Source organism: Anastrepha ludens, chromosome 4 (assembly GCF_028408465.1).
Source record: "Anastrepha ludens isolate Willacy chromosome 4, idAnaLude1.1, whole genome shotgun sequence".
Taxonomy (NCBI): domain Eukaryota; kingdom Metazoa; phylum Arthropoda; class Insecta; order Diptera; family Tephritidae; genus Anastrepha; species Anastrepha ludens.
Genome location: NC_071500.1, coordinates 15,895,376 through 15,917,110, shown reverse-complemented (window position 1 = coordinate 15,917,110; position 21,735 = coordinate 15,895,376). Strand labels below are relative to the sequence as shown.

The 21,735-nt window shown below is 38.2% G+C and overlaps 1 protein-coding gene across 1 annotated transcript; it reads left to right on the top strand.

The window, feature by feature from the left end:
• Positions 1–12,477: 12,477 nt before the first annotated feature.
• LOC128860881 (juvenile hormone esterase) lies at positions 12,478–14,929 on the top strand. The gene is made up of 6 exons (XM_054098669.1): positions 12,478–13,663; positions 13,723–13,936; positions 13,991–14,172; positions 14,231–14,369; positions 14,427–14,559; positions 14,626–14,929. Exons 1-6 carry the CDS (start codon positions 12,773–12,775, stop codon positions 14,825–14,827), a joined length of 1,761 nt encoding a protein of 586 aa, XP_053954644.1. The 5' UTR covers positions 12,478–12,772; the 3' UTR covers positions 14,828–14,929.
• Positions 14,930–21,735: the final 6,806 nt, after the last annotated feature.

Below are 21,735 nucleotides of genomic sequence, written 5' to 3'. Positions count from 1 at the left end.
CAACGAACATTACCGAAGGTGTAAACATGATATGTACTTTGTAATGTAAAGTACTATGTCGGTCATTATATATTAACTGGACATACTTTATTAAAAATGGGTTATAATAAGCGACATGTCACTATTAGAGAACTCATTATAACCGACTTTTTTTATAGAGAATTTTATATGAAAATAAAAGTTCGTAATATTGTTACGTCATAATAGGTGGTTGGTCAATATAGGCGGAGCCACAATAAACGGATTCTACCGTATATATATATACAATTTTATAAGCAGCTTTTCACGGCAGAAATGCTCTTAGAGAATTACCATTGCCTACTTAGAAGCAATAGTCATTAGAAAAACATTTTTCTATACTTGATTTTTTATGTGCACAATGAGCACCGAACCTTATACCATTTGGCTATGACTTCTAATAAAAACCAACTGCCGTTTGGAGTCGCCGTCAAACTATCAAGGCGAATAGCAAACATTGGAAGAGAAGTTCTGCGAAGTTTCAAGTGGTTTCAATTACAAAAACAATCGGGCTGATTCTTGGTGGTTTTCTTGCGCTCAAGTACATATAACAGTTATACTAGGTTGTCCAATAAGTTCCATTATTGTCCATTATTTTCTACAATGGAAAAAACCAAGTACCGAGCAGTGATTTAATTTTTTATTTTTGATTTTTGGAAGGTTCAAAAGCAAATGAAATTTATGAAAGAATATTTAGAAAGTTAAGAACTTTTCGCCATCAATTAGTGCAGTAGAAAAATGGGTTGCTGAATTTTACGTGGTCGTACGAGCCCTGAAGATGATCCATGTCAAGGACATTCAAAACAGTAACAAAACTAGAGAACGTAGAAGAAATACAAGATATCATATAGAAAACTCATCGAGTGACTGAAAGAGGTTTACTAGAAACCCTAGTCATCTAATTGGGCAGTGCAAGCAATATTTTGACTGAAGTGTTGGGTTTGAGAATCCAATTCCCATTTTAACCTTTACGACCAGCTGAAGGCAAAAATTCGTGAAAAACGAAACCCAGTTTGCAAAAGAAAAAAATTCGTTTTCATCAGGACAATGACAACGTACCGTCTCACAAGAGTATTAAGGGGAGAAACCGGTTTAGATCGATCAAAAAATCATTTCTTTTTATTGCATAAATCGTTAGTATAACTACTCAAGAATATACGGTAAAAATTTTAAAGCGTAATTCGCAATATTCCCGATTCTATGAGCACTTAATTTACTGGCCGTCGGTTCCGCACCGTAGCGCGGGTTAGTTAGAACGACGTTTTTTCTCGAAACTACTTTTTTCAACTGGTATTCTAGCTTAAAAAGTTATCGACCAATCGTTCTAAAATTTTTCGGGATTTTTTCTTTATTCAATTCTAATTTATATGAACCTATATCTGGGATTATATTTATAATTATTTATTATTTTAAGCAAAATAGATGAAAAAATATGGTACAAAAAAACTACTTTGTGTTCAAGCTCCTCAAAAGCATGCAATTTTCAATATTTTTTTACCACAATTATTTTCCTAGGAAATATTCCATATTCCTAGGAAATATGTTGTTAATAAAAAAAAAATGCTGTTAATTTCAGAGAAAAATTGCAACTTCATGAATTCCCACCAACAAGACACTCGGATGGCGATCGTCCATGGACAGCACGCTCTAACGCCACCATCTTCCGCGGAAAAAGCTTCAAAAAAATTTATAAGTGTACCTAAAAACATAAATAAAATATCCTCTAAACTTAACCAATTTCTGATTATTCCTTCTTTGTTCAAAAAGTTCTCGAAAAACACCAAAATTTTGGCCTCCTAAACCGGTTTCCCCCCTTAAGTTTCAGAAATATAAAGTGTTTTATCCACTGCAATACATTTAACTCAAATATTAGAGAAATATTTGGTGTTGCTTGTTGTATAGAATGTACCGGATATTGTCACGACAAAAAAGCTTAACTGTCTACGATGGGCTGCTAAAATTATAAGGGCAAGAAGCATACCCACCGAAGCACATCCCACTGAGTACATGCAGAAGAAATAGAGGCAAACTCCAATGGTTGTGATAAATCGATCTGAAGAGAAATGCTACAGCAAGCAAGTTCGTCCGGTTGTGAAACAAAATCAAGATTCACACCCGAAATAGGAGGAGAAGCATGGCCAAACACACAATAAAGGGTGTAATAGCCACAAAACAAAAAAAAAAACTAGTGGAATGGAGGAACTTGCTAAAAGTAAATGAATAGAACTTTGATTTTTCTTTACGAAAAATCTATGGCGCGAAACTGATTCAATTATTTCTTTTTTGTTTTTACTATTACGGAGTTGTCAGCGCCTGGCGTGAGGGACATCAGCTATAAACCAATATGAATATTTGCAATTATATTCAAGTTTTCTCATAAATATGTACTTGAATTTCATTGAGCCTTAATTCAACAGATCAACTAGTCTGTTGTCCATTGCAATAATACTTTATACGAAAAATATGTGTGGGATTAAATGTTAGCCTATCGCCCAGATTTTGTTAAATTTAGTGTTAAATTCAAATAACAAATTTTCATTTTGACATCGTACAGCTTTAAGTTTTAATAGCGATAAATGGTTGTGAAGAGGAAGAGTAGGGGAAAGGAAATGGAAACAAGAATAACAAGAAATTACACGCGGACACACACACTTTCTTGCAACGGCATATTCCGCATAAAACGCAAAAAACAACATTTGGAAACTTTATATTAATTTGTGCTTTGGTTTAGCTTTCACAAATCACAACATTACCAAGCCATTCAGTAAAATTTCACAAACATATATATTCTCCTCCTTATGTTTGCTTTGGTCGTTTGTTTGGTATTACTAAATGGATGACGTCAAATATGTCAAAAGCGCTAAAAATAAAGTAACTGTTTTGGGAAGACTCCACTTGCAGCACTCAATTCGCCTTTACTATTACCCGGTGGAAAAGTTCGCGCCTTAAGTCTTTCTAATACTATGGTGTCGCTTATCAAGAAAAACTCGTGCGGCCTACAAGTATAGGGTAAGAGAAATTGTATACAAAATGTTAGCATTTTGTAGTTTTTACAGTATGAATGGTAAAAGCACGCTGTTAAATTTTTTAAGGTCAACAATACGATAAATAACAATCAATATGAGTGTTTCAATTTTGAATTGGAAAATTTATGTGACGAATGCGAATATAAATGATACTAGCGTATGTGTAAGCATGTGTAACTATTTTGCCACTATTGCATGCACTCCTCGGAAGACATACACATTTGAATGGCCAAAAGTCATTACAATAATTCATCAGCTCATAAAATTGCCAATGGGCATCTAAGCAAATTCGGCGAGACACGAAATTGTTGCATGTCACAATCTGGAACATGCATGTGTGTGTGCGTGTTATGACTTTGCACCTAAGAAAAAATCAAAAATAACGACAATATACGCTTTAAGGCATAGCAAATGTGGTTCTCAGTTGGCAATTGTTGAAAACATTTGCAACCGTTTGACAGTGATTTAAATGTTATTTTGTCTGCTAGTTTGTTGTTGGTGTGATAGGATTTTGGCGTGCTTGTTGCTGTTGCTGTTACAACCGTTGTCCACATAGCAAAGCATTTACGTTTATTATTGCCTGGTTACTACAGCACACTCTGCTGCAATTATTATATTTACCGTTTGTTGCCACGCCTTTATTGCATCGATATGAATCACAGCACCGCTCGTCCGTCTATACGCGCCTTTTAGACATTTTCAAACCATAGTTTGGCAGTCGATTTGTTTGCACAAACACAAACGCCGCCACCACTCACCGACTATCAGCAATCACAATAGTTTGCCTACGTATGTAACCAGCGTTGTGGCAAGCAAAACTGAATGCCAACAATTGACGGTGAACGCTGAAAGCGGTGGAGGCATTGTTCGAGTGTCGTGGTAAAAATTCTAGTCGGAGGTGTGTCAGAACGCTTGTCACTGCCCAGTTGCTCAATTTGATGGCTGTTGCTAACGCAGCTGAGTGTTTATGTTTGTGTGTCATTTATTCAATTATTTTGTAGATATAGTTGTTGTTATTGCTCGCTTGCTGCATGATTCAATTAAGCATTTTGATATGAATCACAAATGTTAAAAATGTGTGACCGCATTGCTGGTTCTTGTCGTGCTAACTCAGCCGTAGAAACTACTACTGCCGCTGCCACTGCCGCTGTTTGTTGTTGGTTGTTGTAATTGCCACGGCAACACTTGTCTTGACAGTAATTACACAGTGCATGCGTGTGCCGAAAACATGCAATAAATGATTAAATTTTTCACATTGTTATGCCATGTTGCAGTTATTATTGTTGTTGCAGCGCAGACAACAGAAAAAGACAAGCAATTTGTCAAATAATTAATGATTATCCTCCGAATCGTAACCCCGTGCTTGTAATTGCACACTCTGCATCGAGAGTAATGGCTGTGGATGTTATGTGTGTTTACGAGGTGATATGGCAGCAATTTACACGCTACAGCATTGCTGCATAACGCCTACAGCCAGCCACTTACTACAGACAAAAGGATAATAACAATCGTATACGCAGTTGTATTCAAGACTGGCTAACACGTCACGCCTTCTCGGTCCTACAATTATCCTCATTAGTCTGCGCGCGCATGAAGAATTGATGTACTTGTGCAAATTGCGGGTCTCCAAGAGGTTCAATAATCATCTTCGTCATTTCTTTCTTTGCGTATAAACTTCGCTGGTCGTTTGTCTTGTTTGCACTACAAAATGCGTCACTTAAAGGCACAGTGTAGCAACTCGTTCTCAGAGTTTACTATTTTCATGAACAAAATATTGTGAAAAAACTACTAAATTAAAAATCTAGCACACATAGATGAATTGTATGAAGATCTTAATGAAATACTTGAAAGGTCGCTTATTTCATGTGTGCTATCAAATGAGCTTTTGTAATTTAAAGTAGATACCAATAGGCAACTTTTGAACAATGAAATATACATTTTTTTTAATATACAGGCACTCTTACAAGCTCTTAAATCCTATATACAGGGTTGATTTTTAAAAATAAAAATAAAAACTAACAAAAATTAATCGAAAGAGCAAACATTCGCATTATTTATGAAACACGATTTCATTCATGTGGCAGCCTCGACTGTCGTCGCAGTAGCTCAGCCTGTTAACTCAGTGTTCCAAGACCTTGGCGACAGTTTCTAGCGCTGTCTCACAAATGCCTTGCTCGATATTTGCCTTAAAGAACTGAATCTTTAATAGGTTGTTTGCTTAGCATCGGCCTTCCACGACACATCACAAAAAAAGTCTAACGACACCAAATCGTACCTAAGTGGTGACCACTTAACATCGCCAAGACGGTTGATGGTCGATTGACCCATGGGCAAAAAATCGCAAAAAAATGGTTTATCATGCCGCTATAGAGCGCGTCATTGCCCAAAATGGCGTTTCAAGCAGCATTTTCAAAGAAAAATGGGCCACCGCTACAATATAAAAATACGTTTCGGAGAAACTTCTTTTCGATAATCGCACTGAACTACAAGGCAATGACTTTGGAAATAAGTTTGGAACATTTCCCAACGTTGCTCATGCGTTAATGTGATACCGTTTTTCTGTCAAGATTTTCAGTGAGAAAGAGCTGTCACTGTCAAAAAAAGGAAACATTTCAACGTTTTATACCAAATCAGAAGAAATGAGGATTCAAATTTCACATCAAATTTAAATGAAACAAATATCAACTAACATTTCTAAAACACTTGGAATATTAAAAGTTCCAAAATTTATTTAAATTAAAAACCCATTCTCAGTATCTGGATTTTCAAAGTTTGAAAGCCGGAGTTAATGTAGTTAATCTCCCATTGGAGGTGGAGTGAAATACTTTAGTATTAAACTTAACCTCAATTTGAACTTAAGCCTAATTGTTTATTAAATATTTAAAAGTGCATATTTTGACTTTATAAAATCGTTCATTTAGACATTTAAAACACAATACTGATGCCACTTTCACAGTAAATAAGTGAAACAACTAAAGAACTGAACTTTTTTTTGCGGATGAGGGACTTTAAAATGCCTAATGCATCCTCAAAACTGCCGTCTTAGCAGTGTAGCAATGGTATGTCCGGGGACTAAAAAACTTCCCCTCGTTTGGAACCGTCGCCCACCCTGGAGCCGCTTTCGCATTACTTCAGTGCCCCGAAAGCATTTGGGTTGCATAAAAATTGGCTTTGCCGAAGTCCCTGCTGTTCTATGCGGCTACGTTTTTTATAAGCCTAGTCGTCCATTTGCGCGTGTTTCGTTAATCCAGCGATCTTGCCATAGACTTAGCGTTTCATTTCTTATTTCGCGCGCTACAGGTTTGCTAACTCTTTCTTCCATTCCCGCCTTCATTAAAGCCCACAACCTTTTCCTCTCAAAAGTTAGTAAGCCTGTCGGTATTGAACCGCTTTTTATTTGAACAGCTGGCTCTGATGCTGTACGGTAGGCGGGCACAACTTTGATCTTGCATCGGTGCTTTGCCTTTAGCGCATTTGCCCACAGCTCAGCTCCATATAAGAGAACGAAGAGCGCGGTTGCCATCATTATTTCTCATTTCCCTTGGGTTGAACCTTCTATGTTTGCCATCAGTCTACTGAGTAGGGATGTCATCTTAGCAGCTTTCTCTACTGCGTGCTTTATTTGGGCCCAGAAGGTTAGTCTTGTGTCCAGTCTTATGCCTAGGTACTTTAGATGTTTTTTTTTTGGATAGCTTATTTGAGCAAGTTTACATGCTAACTTCTAAGGGGATGTGCTTCTTGGTTAGAAGTTCCATTTTCTCTGTGGCTAATTTGAGGCCACTTGAATCTAGCCACGTTTGTGTTCGTATCATTGCTTGGCTAAGTTTTCTACGAACTCCTTCAAGGTTTCGTGTGTGATGACTGCTGCGTTATCTTCTGTGTATCCGATTAGAAAGGTACTGTCGGGCATTTCTATATTGCATATCTCGACATTCCTAATGTTCCATAAGTCGGGATCGAGAATTGATACTTGTGCCGCTTCGGTGTAACTTCTATACAACAAGAACCCTCTGGGGTTTGATGGAGAAGTTTGCGGTATCGTAAGTAGTTCCTGATTATGCGCTGTAGGTATGGAGGTTAAATTATATTTCGTTCTTTCAAAATACCGTTAAATCGTAGTGAATAACATTAAATTAGAAGCTAAATAAAATAAAACTGATGGCAAAAACTGCAATGCAAATAAGAATGTTGGCTTAGCTGGAGCACACGAATGAATCTTATTGCAACTCATTGAAATAATTTTAATCGGCGTCTAAGCTACCTGTCATGTATTTGGAGAATATATAAATTTGATGAGAAATATGAGAAAATTTTCCTAAATAGGATGTCTTTCTTTTATTTGGTCGCCATAGTCAAATGAGTTGATGCGTGAATACCATTCGGTAGTGCACGGGTTTGAAAACGTGGGCATGAAACATCAAATAATAGCGGTCGCCACACGGCAGACAATGGCAAGCCTTCGAATGCACTTTTTGTCATGAAAAAAGCTCCTCATTAACATCAAAATACGTATGCCATAAATTGGAGCAGTGACTTGTCCAATCGCTCAATAAAGATTCAAAATCAACACCGGCCCTTAAAACTTAACCACCCTTTATAATACAGAGACTTTTATGAAACGTATAGAAAATGCACATCACCTATTAGGAAAATTTAGTTTTGTGTCATGATGATGTTCTGCACCAGTTGAATATTCAAATTAGATATGAGGTTCAATTTCGAAATTTACGAAATCTAACACTGAATGGGAAATCTGACTTTCTAAAGTGGGAAATGCATAGTTTGAAACTTTTTTGTTTACACATCGTGTTCAAGTGTTCCACTGTGACATCAACCAACATTAAAAAATTAGCGCAAACTAATAATTAGGAGCAAAACGCTTGGCTGCAAACGTATTGTTTCCTGGAAGGAAGAAATGTATTAAGTTTTACCACATCACTACATACCTATAGTGTTAAGCATCAGTACACATGGTTTAGTTTTGTGCTTGATTAGAACTCAATTCCATTGTTCGGTTATAAAACTGTTGAATAACTCAACTGCTCTTTGCCTGTTTATGACAACCTTTGCATTTATCTTCTGTGACTATCTACGAAGTCCTTTCTGTATTGCGGTATTTCTTTTAATTATTTTGTGTATTTATTGATAAATAAATATATTGTAACCTTCGATGTGCTAAGGCAGATTTGCTGTTTCCATTTTTATTGCCTTATACATACCTATACATACTTCATCCGTAATCTGAGGCTATCTTATTTGATTCTCTTCATTTCTGTTTTTCGCCGCAAACATTTCACGTTGCATTTACTTGACTTGATTTGACGGTGCATATTTTAAGCTCAAGCTGCGTAGCTCGGTGATTCTTTTATTAAAAAGGGATAATCAAATATTCACACCAAAAAGGTGGGAATTTAAGTAGAATTCTAACACTTCAATTACTTTTTTATTTCTATTTATTACTGACACGTTGTTTGAGAAATGAATTCCTTACAAAGTTGTTTTAGAATAGAATTTTACTCTTTAATCTAGCTTTAATGCTTTTTACTCTCCTTATAAGTATTATTTAAGAGTAATTTTAATATTTTGCACATTTTCTGTAGAATATTTCGAGTCAAAATTGTACTGATCCTTTCGAAAAGCTCTAAGATACATTTCCTAAGAAAAAGTTAAAATAGAACAATTTTCGGAAGTCTGTACATAGTAGTAGTAGTAGTGGTAATACTCATAGGTTAGAGCACAGAAAATGGATTGATAATATTACCTAATTTAGTTTGCAGTCTTAAAAGATTGACAATATTCAATACCAATGGGCTTATTTCCTCCTGTTTTGTATTGAATACACTAAAATCAGTTTCCATCCAACTCTAGCACAGTGAGCTCAAATTTCCCACATACTGGTTCTTGTTCTAAACTCTACACAGCTCTCGGCATATTTTTATTGTTGACTGCTATTATTAGCCGTACCCCACAGTGCTGCAAATCTCAGCGGATAAGTTCAATGCGTTGATTAGGGTCACGAAAAGAGAGTGCAATGTGGTACATCCAACGTATGGCATCTAAACTAATACGACTAAAATTAAAAGACTCATGCATATTTTATTATTTGAATGTTTTCTATTGGAAAGAGTAAATCATGCCACTCAACATAGAATATGTACAATTTTACTTAAATAACTCCTACGCCGACTTGACAGCAGCTCAATCTTTTATATCAATTTTTCTGTACAGTATCGCGAGTTTTAGTCATGTACCCCCAACGGTAACTGCCGTTTCATGTTTCAACTCTTCTTTGAATGGTTGGCATAATAATAGTCACACAACAATAATCTAGGTAGACTTAAATCGCTGCTTTTAGAAGGCCAATAACATAGCCATTTCGGCTGATTATTCCACTTTTGATGTTCGATATTCGATTTTTATATTTATCCAAATTCATTCAAGTGAAAAGAGACGCATTTTGTAAAAGTCCAACTATCAACTAAATTTATGATGATAGATGGTCCACACGGTGTTATTGATATCAGGAAGCAATGCAGATATGAAGATTCTGACGGGCTTTTACTTCTGCACCCGGTTGCAGTGCAACTCCACATCGAGCTCTAGTCACGCTTGAGTATTCAATGACAACTACCACGAGACTCCTTAGATGACAGGGTTCATTTTCCAGAATGATCTACAGTTTTAAGCCGACTCTAAACGGCAAATGGGTTTTTAAGAGTATCTTTTAATTAAATAGCTTACGCATTCCCGAATGGCACTCTCATTCGGCAATGGCGTCCGATAGTAGAACCACATGAAAAAAAATTATTTCAACCAGCTTTTGTAGCTTGTTTTCAGCAAATCCTTAAAAATGGTTTCCACCATGAGAATTTGAGGCTCTACATATATATTCGTACATAAATATGAGCTTCCCTATTGAATCTCTCACTTGTCTAAAGTCAAATATTTTCCACATGTTTTTGTGTCAAACTTTTTTTCAGAGTCGTCCAAAAAATGGGTTTTGCTTATAGTTCTCATTTTGTTCTAAAGAAAGTGAACAACTCTTCTTCTCTCGATGATAGTTATAAATTAAAACCCAACCAGCGATGTTTTTGGATTCACTTAGTTAACCCATTAGAAGTCACCGTACTCATTTAAGTACAGCTATATTTCTTGTCATAAATTCCATAACTCGTTAGGTGTGCGTGGGGTACTTTATTATTTTACTTTAGTGTAAGACCCTTTAAGTGTATTCATAAATAATAAGTTGGTAGTGCGACATTTTTCATTAAAAAGTGCCAGTTGAAGTTGTGTTTTGGAAACGTCATTGAGGTTAGTAAATAATTTTAGAATTTTTCAAGTAATTAGTGCTTTTAAGTGTAGTATTTTGATTTATTTTGATGCATTAGATGTAAAAGAAAGATTTTAAAAACTGTTTAATAAATTACATATTACTAAAATAAAACTAGAATCTTGTAAATGTGACTGTACTCAGTTGAGTACACTGACAACATAAAAAAAAAAAAAAAAAATAAATAATTGGCGCGTACACTTCTGTTAGGTGTTTGGCCGAGCTCCTCCTCCTATTTGTGGTGTGCGTCTTGATGTTGTTCCACAAATGGAGGGACCTACAGTTTCAAGCCGACTCCGAACGGCAGATATTTTTATGAGGAGCTTTTTCATGGCAGAAATACACTCGGAGGTTTGCCATTGCCTGCCGAGGGGCGACCGCTATTAGAAAAATGTTTTTATTAATTTTGCCTTCACCGAGATTCGAACTAACGACCTCTCGGTGAATTCCGAATGGTAATCACGCACCAACCCATTCGGCTACGGCGGCCTGACACTGACAACATACATAACCTAAAATTACTGTTTTTTTTCAGTTACTTTGCAATGAAGAAACAGCGATTTACAGCTCAAACTAGTTACCGTGGGCTTCAGGAAGCTATCGAAGCTTTGTTACAGGATAGCGAAGATGACGAATGTACCTTGGCTATCATACAAAAATTGGGTAGCAGCTAGCTCGACCGGATATTGTTACTCATTTGATTTTTACTGTGGAAAATCGCAATCGCCAACTTCTGATCCTTTGGGTTCTCGCGTAGTCAAAACTTTGTTAGAGAAACTGAACTGTACCTCAGCTAATCATGAAGTTTTCTTTGACAACTTTTTTACGAGCTACGACCTTTTACTAGAATTGAGAAGCCTAGGCTACCGTGCTACAGGAACTGTACGAGAAAATAGGACGAAAAAATGTCCCTTGAAAAGCACAAAGGAAATGAAAAAGTTAGATCGTGCTACTTACGACTACAGATTTGACAAGAAAGGTGAAATATTACTGGTAAGATGGAAAGATAATAGTGTGTGTACCATGGCAACTAACTACGATACCATCGAACCTCTCGGAACTGTCAAACGCTGGTGTCCAATCAAAAAGGAGAAGATAGACGTAGCCGTACCACGTTTGTTCCAAACTTATAATAAAAATATGGGAGGTGTTGATGAACTTGACCAGTCTGTCTCATTATATAGAATTGCTGTCCACGGGAAAAAGTGGTGGTGGATGTTATTTACATATATGATAGATATGGCTGTTTCTAATGCCTGGCGTTTACATGTAATGTGTAATGATAATCCTATGGATCAGCTCATGTTCCGACGTCACATTGCACGATTTTATTTACGCCAAGGTGAACAAAAAAAATCAAGGCAAGCTGCATCAATTGTCGAAGGGCTGCCTCAAGATGGAGTTGGACATTATCCCCGCAAAATTGAAAAACAGCTGCGGTGTGTAGTTTGCAGTTCAAGAGTGCGTTGGCAATGTAAGAAGTGCCTGAAAACACTGTGTGTTGAAAAAGCGTGTTTCGAAAATTTTCATACTTAGGCGGTCAGTGTACTCAATTAAGTACACCCCCATATTTTCGTGAAAAACAAAATTTTCCATAATTTTTTCGATTTATGTTTTCCTCTGTACTTACTATAATATGAAAATAAACAACATTTTAAAAAAATATTTTTAGTTTTCATTTGACTTCTAATGGGTTAAGACCGCTGAGAAAAATTTTAAGATGAAAAGGCATTTCGGTTGTAAACTGTTATTTGTTTTATTTGATAATAACCATTTTTACAATTACTTTAAACATTATTTGGTATAGAGTCATAAAGTGATTTAAGATAGTTTAAAGAAATCGTAGACCAAGCTGATTTAATCGCGTGGATGTTATGTCTCAGGCGTCCTCCTTTTTAATTCAGCTATCTATCAGATGTTCGCTTTTTTTTTTTTTTTGAACGCTAAGAGTGCTTCAATTCTTCTGTTTAGAAATACAACTTTTACAAGGGGCGCTGCAACCTCGAGGCTGCCTCCTTTCAAATGCGAAAGCCACATGTGCTCTGTGGCAAATACATGCAAGGTAATTTCATTAATTTAACAATGCGGCACTCGACTTCGATGGCAATACACAAGAACCAACGTCGTTGCTTTCAATGTTGAATGCTACGCTCTTGCAATGCCTGGTACACATGCCTGAATTTGGTATACAATTAGACACACCAGGATCACATTCAGCCGCGTCATGTGTGGTCAATGGACGCTTCACTTAATGTTAAGTCCATTTGTAATTTTCACCCACGCAATTTGCAATAATAATCAATTTAAATTTGCATCAATATCAAATTGTCACTGCCTACGCCTATAAAAACGGCACCCAAGCACTGGCTGGTCTCAGTTTTGCGGATCCTTTCGTAGCATGGCAATGTCGATTTATCGTTGCATCCGCAGCGTGGCCGTGATTTGTGCGCTGGCCTTGCTGGCTAGCGCTACCACCGTCGAGTGTGAAGATAACACCACTGCAGAGGGATTGGACAGAGAACTGTCGGATATGGTACTGACTACGGCATTGGGAAAAATACGTGGCACATTGTTGCCCTCTCAGGCTGGGCGTAATTTTTATGCTTTTCGTGGCATACCATATGCCAAACCACCTGTGGGAGCGTTACGCTTTAAACCGCCTGAACCGGTGGATCAATGGTTTGACATTTTCGATGCCACCTTCGATGGGCCGCGTTGCCCCCAACCAGGTTTATACAGGGACGACGTTTCCGAGGATTGCTTACGAGTGAATATCTACACGCGTGATTTGCCCACCGAGAAGGAACCGAATGTGAAGAAACCGGTAATTGTATTCATACACCCAGGTGGATTTTACGCACTATCGGGACAAAGTAAAAATTTCGCCGGACCGCAGTATTTCATGGATCGGAATATTTTGTTGGTAACATTTAATTATCGACTAGGATCGCTGGGCTTTCTAAGCACTGGCACTGAAGACGCGCTCGGCAATATGGGTTTGAAAGATCAGGTTATGCTTTTACGCTGGGTAAAACTTCATATATCACGTTTTGGCGGCGATCCAAATTCAGTGACTCTTCTGGGATATGGCGCCGGTGCTATAAGCATTACATTGCATATGGTTTCGCCAATGTCTAGAAATTTATTTCACAGGGTTATCGTTATGAGTGGATCGGTAACTGGGCAATGGCCTTTGCCAATGGAACAATTGGATTTGGCTACACGTCAAGCGGCTTTGTTGCACTGTACGACGGAGAACTTAGCGGATATGATGAGTTGCTTGAATTCGGTGTGTTGAAAAATAATTATTATAAAAATTAAATTGCTAATCGTAAAATTCATCTTTAGAAACATTACCTCGAATACGCCAACAGTTTACCACATATGTTCGAGTTTGGACGCAACAATCCGTTAATCTTGTGGAAACCAGTTATAGAACCAGATTATGGGCAGGAACGATTTATCACGGAGGATCCAGTATGGTCTTATCAAAATGGAAACTTTATGAAAGTGCCGATTTTGACGGGCGTAACGAAGGATGAATTTGCCGGACAAGCTATATGTAAGTCATTCTGCACAAATACAACACGTTCATCACTCCCAATACCTTTTTTAGCGATTCTAGAAAACCCCCGTCTATTACAAACATTTGCGCACAACTTCGAGCAAATAGCACCAATTTGTTTCCTATACAATGCGGATAGTCCACGTTCACCAAATATTAGTATGGAATTAAAGAATGCATATTTTGGACAAGAATCCTTGGAATATGCTGGTGCATTGCAACCACTAGTAGAGGTTCGTCAAATTTCAGTTACTTCAAGAAGAATTTTTACTGAAAAATACAACATTTCAGCTTTTCTCTGATGCCTTAACTGGTTTTGGTGTGCATCGTTTCGTGCATTTGGCCGCGCGCTCTACCAAGGTGTTCTACTATCGTTTCAGCTATCAAGGACAACGCAGCCATATTTATTACCCCACTAATAAGCCATTCGGTATGGTGAACAAACTAACTGCATTCCATTGCCTTAAATAACTATTTGCATTCAAAGGTGTTGTGCATCATGATGATCTAATGTATTTGTTTGTGGAACCGTCAGTGAGTCGCATGTTTACGGAGGACGATGAGGAATTTAAAATAGTCGATAAATTAACTAGAATGTTCACGGCGTTTGCTTACAAAGGGTTAATTAACGCCATTGCATTTGCGACTTAATCAAAAATTAAATAATTTTTTAATATTTATTTTAGTGACCCAAATAAACAGAGTGATGGCAAATTACGCGATATACGTTGGCGTGCTTTCAGCTTCAAGCGCCAGCACTACTTGGACATTGGAGAGGACATAGTGCTCCGAGAAGGTCTTAACTTGCCACGTTATGAAGTTTGGAAGCGTTTGTTTCCGCTAAATTGGAAGCGTCAAAGCAAACACGACCTGTTGGATTATGTGTAGAAGTTTTGAGTTTGCTTAAGAAGTTGTAAGGCGAATTTTAAATATCAAGCTACAAGCTATACATTAGCAATAAAATTTTATTACTCGCACATATTCAATATGATTGGAATTTAAATGTGTTTAATATCGAAGGGACGAAATAAATTTTGGTAACTAACAGCTCCACTTTGCATAATGAAAGTTCCGTTTAAACTTATTTTCATTCATGTGTTGATACCTTGATTCAATAATAAAAGGTTTTGCTTTCTCGTTCGCTCTTGACAAATCAGCTCCCTTAACAAGACGCTGGGTTGCTAGCTCTAGAACATTTAATTTTCAAATAGTGGGGTTAGGAGTAAAAGCTCGTTCAAGGGTTTGTATCGATATATTCAGGACTAGTATGACATGAAATGAATTCTGGCATACCGCTTAAGTGGTTAGGGGTAGTCAGAGGCCCGAAAAAATTATGATTTTCAATCATTTTTTTTTGCTAATTCATTGCTTCATTTTACAAAAATAAAAACATAGCATTAATGCATCATGTTTCGACTTGACTTTAGCAAAATTAAAAAAAAAAACATTTATAATTATAAAAGCTATCGCTGGTTGCGTGAAGCCCGTTTCTCCATTAGTCCCTTGCGGTGATCATCACAAGCCCTTGGAGATTCATCTAAAATCAATCGGACAAGAGAAATTAATTTTATTAATAGATGAACTTGAGCCTGATCAAAGCTTTTTTTTTAAATTAACAATATGGCAGTCTCAGGAAATATTTTTCATATTTTCGAGAAAAAAACCGACAATTGAAAAAATCTAAATTTTGAAAAACAAAGAAATCCTTCGATCAGGCACGAGTTTTTTTATTAGGTTCGCAACTAAGTTCCCGCTGTTTGTCAATAGATACCGCCAGCAGTGTGTTCTAGTCGATTTCAACATAACCTAAACGTCATAAAGTAAGCTTAGACATGTGGTAAAAAAACTGCTTTGACACATTACTGATTTTGTTTTGGTTTCATATACTTTTGGTTTTGTGAAAATGTCTGATTTTGTGCCGAATAATCATCATTTGCGGCAAGTGTTGATTTTCCTCTTTCATTCAAAAAAAAAAAACGGCAGCTGAAGCGCATCGAGAGCTACAAAAAGTTTATGAAGATGCTGCTTTAAGTGAAGCAACGTGCCAACATTGATTTTAATGTTGATGACCGTCCGCGTGAAGGAAGGCCAAAAACCTTCGAAGACGCTGAGTTGGAGGCATTGCTCAATGAGGATCCGTGTCAAACGCAAGAAGAGCTTGCTTGATTCAGAAACAGGGGACTCGGGTTCCTTATGAGTTAAAACCAGAGGATGTTGAACGTTGTTTTTTCGCCTGTGAACAACTGCTTCAGCGGCAAAAAAGGAAGGAAGTAAGGAAGGGGTTTCTTCATCGCATCGTGACGGGTGATGAAAAATGGATCCATTACAGCAACTACAGCAAAAAAAAGAAAGTCATGGCGACTGCCCGGTCATGCTTCTATGTCGACGCCTCGGCGGAATATTCACGCTGCGAAGGTTATGCTATGTATTTGGTGTGACGAAGTTGGTGTTATTTATTATGAACCATTAAAACCAAGCGAAACCATCACTGGGGATTGGTATCGACTTCAATTGATGCGTTTGAGTCGAGCACTGCACGAGAAGCGGCCGCAATACGCAGAGATGCATGAAAAAGTGATTCTACAGCATGACAACGCTCGGCATAACGATGCCAAACCCGTTAAAATCCACCTGGAAACACTGAAATGGGAAATCCTACCCCACCCGCACTATTCTCTAGATATTGCGCCGTCCGATTATCACCTGTTCCGATCGATGGCACATGGTCTAGGTGACCAGCAGTTCCATTCATATGAAGACATCAAAAAATGGCTTGATCCTTGGATAGCCTCAAAAGATGAACAGTTTTACCGCGACGGTGTACGAGATCTACCAGAAAGATGGGAAAAAGTAGTAGCCAGTGATGGGCAATACTTTCAGTGATTCACTTGTAACCATTTTTTCAGAATAAAGTTGTATTTTCATCAAAAAGAACGAGAAACTTAGTTGTTTTTTAAAACCAGTATAAATTTTATTGAAATCTCCTAAGCGGTTTTTAAGCTACGATCACCAGGTCAAAAAACATAGAGTTATACGAATTATTTAATTACATACACTGTGCCCTCTATTCCTGGGCTATATAATAGTTCTTCAGCTGTCATAGCAGCTTCCAAAATATCGATTTGTTGTTGCCTACGTAGCATTCTACCTTCTCGAGTGTTATCGTTAACGCGCTTATCTTTCACTTATCTACCACTTTCATAGGTGCAGCCTCCATTTTTTCAGCATACGAACGCTCCGGAGCGCCATTTGTTAATTGCTGAATAACTCGAAAAGTATTTGACGGATTCACTTCAAATTTACACACAATATTTTTATGATATTATAATTTAAGAAAATGCAAACATAAAAATCCAATTTTTTGAAAATTCTGTCTACCGCCTTAATTTTTTGTTATTTTAACCTGTAAATATAGTCAATAAGGTTGTCACTATTGACTTAAATAAGGAAAAAAAGAAATAAGATCCGATTCTTTACGTTGATTTTTCACCGACCCCTTCCTGCGAAAACTCTATTTTCTCTCGTTTTTATATCTTATTTTCCAATCAGTTTGTGTTTAAAGACTTTTACACAAATATGTAATTTACACTTTATTTTGAACAAGTATTATGAATCCATTGCAATAATTTATTTAAATAGCGTCATTTTACAAAATCATTTGCCATTCCCAACCGATAATTTGCACAAACAAGCAACATGTTTTATAGGCCAATAAAGACCGCTCAGATTTCAAATAATTTCAACAGCAAACAGCAGCAACAAAAGCACAAAAGAAAATAGGTGGATTAGAGAAATAAGGGAGGAAACGGAATGCAGGCACGAGTAAATGCTGCCAAAGCGTTCAAGTTGGCCGCAGTCTAACATAAATTAGTGGCAAAAGCAGCAAATGTGATTAAAAACCAATTGGCGGCGCATAAAATTGGAGCAGGCAACAAGAAGCCACAATAAATGAAGTAAGAAAAAGTGCAACTAAGAGGGAAGCCGTCTTGGTTTGCAATGTAACTATTGCAGGAACCAGCAGCGCAAACAAGCAACTACAGGCGACCGTGTGGATAAGGCGCTTTGGGTGCGCACAAGTTGTTCGAATGCCAGTTTGTTGTTGAACATGCGCGCTCACTTGAAAGATTTGTGGGCTGACAGGTGAAAATAATAGACCGACGCTTTAAATTATCGTGTTGCAAAGCGGGGAATAGAGAATTAAACGTAGTTGTTGGTGAATAAAACGATAGTGGGCATTGAAGAAAGAAAGAGAGGAAAAAACCATGCAACAGCACTACTCGAGTCTAATAAAGGGGGCAAGGTGAACTGAATTGGGTGGGTAGGTGGGTTGGCAATGGGCTGACTAGTGAGGCAGAAAGTCAAGCTACCGTATGCTATGCATGTAGCTGCACTAGCTTCTGCCCAGTTCTATTGAAGCGATGCAATTGAATGCAGAAATCGTGGCAAGCCTAAATGTGTGGTGCCTATTCGACTATTAGCAGTGGAAAAATAAATGATCATACATTCGCAAAAATTATAAAACGATTTGTTTCAATTCCATTTGAAAATTTATATGAAAAGCAGCTGCAGATGTGTTGTGCGTCATCTATGTTTTATTCGCACCGCTTGCATGCGATTTGAAACCACGTTCTTGTGGTAAGGACCTACTTGCTAAAGTGTGCATATGTATGTATGTTTATGAGCATGCATGTACGTACACTTTCGTCGCAAGATGCACAGTGTCCGCACTGACGCCGTTCCGCAACTTAACGCCGCATTCCGGCGCTCATCGACCACATTCCACTACGTTCGTCTGCAACATGTTAAGTAATCAATTGCCACGAATTCCATTTGCAGTCAATATTTGTTGCCGCATTGCAAGTGGCAAGGCAAGTGCTCCGCCGTGTGGCAATGGCCGTAACAATGTCGGCAACACTTGCGACGACGCGTCAGACGCCATCAACGCGCCGTCAATGTTTTATTGCTGTATCAACGACAATAGGCAGCAACACAGCAAATGGCCAGCACAGCAATTTTGTTTTTGTTTTTTTGTATGTATGTATGTACTCACATGCTGATCTGTTCGATTTTGTTGTTTGCCATTTTTCCTATATTCGTTGGCACACCGGTATTGCTTGTGGCAAAGTCGCAAAGTTTTGCCAAACGCCTCGCAATAATTGTGGCGCACACGTGTGCCCAACCGCTCATTTATGACATAGCTTTTATTGTACGAGTACTCTTATGATTTTTTCTTTGCTTGTTGCATTTAGTATGTTTACGTTCTTCAATACTCGTACATCCTTTGGCGACTTTAACTACCACCTAGCAGTTATAGTGTGATTTTATTTATTTTAATTTGTTGGGTTTGCATTTTTTTTTCTAAATGCTTTAATTTTTCTTCAGTTGGCTGCTAGCAACTCTTTCACTTTTGGCTCCTGTCATTATTGTTATCGGCATTATCGTAACCGCGCGCAAAAAAGAATTGCTGCAAGTGTGTATGCGAGTGCTGCGTAGCAAGTGTCCCACAGCATAATGCGCTTAATAAACCATGAATCACTGACTGAAGTTGGGACATGCCGGCACGCTGATGCAGAAATTCATATACTCGTACATACGGTGGAGTAAAACATTCTTCTCATGGACTTAAATAAACCAAACTAGGATTTTTCGTGAGTAAATAGACGATTTATACTTTCATATCGATTTAAAAGGCAGAAAGTTAATAGGGATATGAATAAGTTCGTGCGGTTTTTTTTCGAAATTTGAAACTTTATTGACGTAAAATGGTTACAAATTTAATATTCAAAATATTGTCCATCGCTTACTACTACTTTTTCCCATCTTTCTGGCAATTCACGGATTCCCTTTGTGAAAAATTCGGTCGGTTTTGCCGCAATCCACGAATCGATCCATTTTTTGACTTCATCGTAATTACGGAAGTGCTGGTCAGCCAGGCCATGTTGCATCGATCGGAAGAGATAGTAATCGGATGGCGCAAGGTCTGGACTATACAGCGGGTGGGGTAGGACATCCCATTTGAGCGTTTCTAAGTATGTTTTGACCACTTGTGCAACATGTGGCCGAGCATTGTCATGTTGCAAAATAACTTTGTCGTGTCTATCGGCGTATTGCGGCCGTTTTTCTCGCAGTGCTCGGCTCAAACGCATCAATTGTCGTCGGTAGACATCCCCCGTAATCGTTTCATTCGGTTTCAGTAGCTCATAATACACAACACCCAGCTGGTCCCACCAGATACACAGCATAACCTTCAGGCCATGAATATTCTGCGCCGACGTCGATGTTGAAGCATGGCCAGGGTATCCATACGTTGCCCGACGTTTTGGATTGTCGTAATGGACCCACTTTTCATCGCCAGTCACAATTCGATGCAAAAAACCCTTTCTTTTGTGCCGTTGAAGCAGTTGTTCGCATGCCATAAAACGGCGTTCAACGTCTCTTGGCTTCAATTCATACGGCACCCAATGGCCTACCTTTCGGATCATTCCCATGGCTTTTAAACGTTTGGAAATGGTTGATTGATCAACTCCCAAAGTTTTTGCAACCTCTTCTTGCGTTTGAGCCGGATCTTGATCGAGCAATTCCTCCAATTCGGTATCCATGAACTTTGGCGGCGCACCCTCGCGTTCTTCGTCTTCCAAGCCAAAATCACCACTTTTAAAGCGTGCAAACCACTTCTGGCACGTTCGCTCAGATAGAGCATGCTCACCATAAACTTCCACCAAGATACGATGACTTTCGGCTGCTTTTTTCTTCATATTAAAATAATGAAGAAGAATTCCCCGCAAAAACACATTATTTGGCACGAAATTCGACATTTTCAAGTGTGGTAAAAATATTGTTGTTTACGCTTCAAATAAAAAACTTATACTGACGTTTGTGCCTTACGACAGTAGCTCTCCAATGAATGTTTGGAAATGTGGATCGATGGAATAATAATCAAGTTACGCCATCTGTTGTAAAACCGCACGAACTTATAAATAGACCTATTACTTCAGAAAGGCAACTGCAGTATTAGGAGATTGTACAAAGTACGCTTACGATATGTTGTTGTTGCATTACTTTATTATAGCCTAGACATCGGAATTAACGATTTAATTCGGAATTAACTCAAGAATTAAGTGCAACTAATGCGGATTCGAGGCTTTGTTGTCGTTTTCATTGAGGAAGGATTTTTACGTGGGGGTCCCAAACCCAACGCACAATCAGATATCCTGGGATGCTTCGCCGTCTCATCATCTCTCTTGATATCATCGGTCTTAACAACTGCGCTGTTAGTTCTGCCTTTTCCAGACTGGTTAACACGCAAAGCGAATGGATCTGGTGGTGAACGAGGATAAAACGAAGTACCTCCTATCATCAAGCACACAGGCCACCCACGTCTCTGTTGACAGTTATGATTTCGAGGATGTTAAAGATTTCGTTCTCTCTTGCTAACAAGTTCTACTTTGGACTAAGTAGGCAATTGAGTAGTGAAGGCCTCTCTCGACGAACAGAACTCACACTTTATAAGACTCTCATCATGCACGTCCTATCGTATGGCGCAGAAGCTTGATCGATGAAGCGTCCCTTGAAGTGTTTGAGAGAAAGATACTGCGGAAGATTTTTGGACCTTTGCACGTTGGCAACGGCGAATATCGTAGGCGATGGAACGATGAGCTGTATGAGCTTTACGACGACATAGACATAGCGCATCGAATAAAGATCCAGCGGCTACGTTGGCTGGGTCATGTCGCCCGAATGGATACAAACGCATCGGCTCTGAAAGTATTCGATGCGGTAATAGTTGGTCGTGGTAA

What these genes read in the sequence shown, in the direction of transcription:
- LOC128860881 (XM_054098669.1), top strand. Translation starts at nt 12,773, where the DNA reads ATGGCAATGTCGATTTATCGTTGCATCCGCAGCGTGGCCGTGATTTGT. An exon ending in ATTTGCCGGACAAGCTATAT is followed by an intron (nt 13,937 to 13,990) that starts GTAAGTCATTCT and finishes TACCTTTTTTAG; the next exon opens with CGATTCTAGAAAACCCCCGT. An exon ending in ACGGCGTTTGCTTACAAAGG is followed by an intron (nt 14,560 to 14,625) that starts GTTAATTAACGC and finishes TATTTATTTTAG; the next exon opens with TGACCCAAATAAACAGAGTG.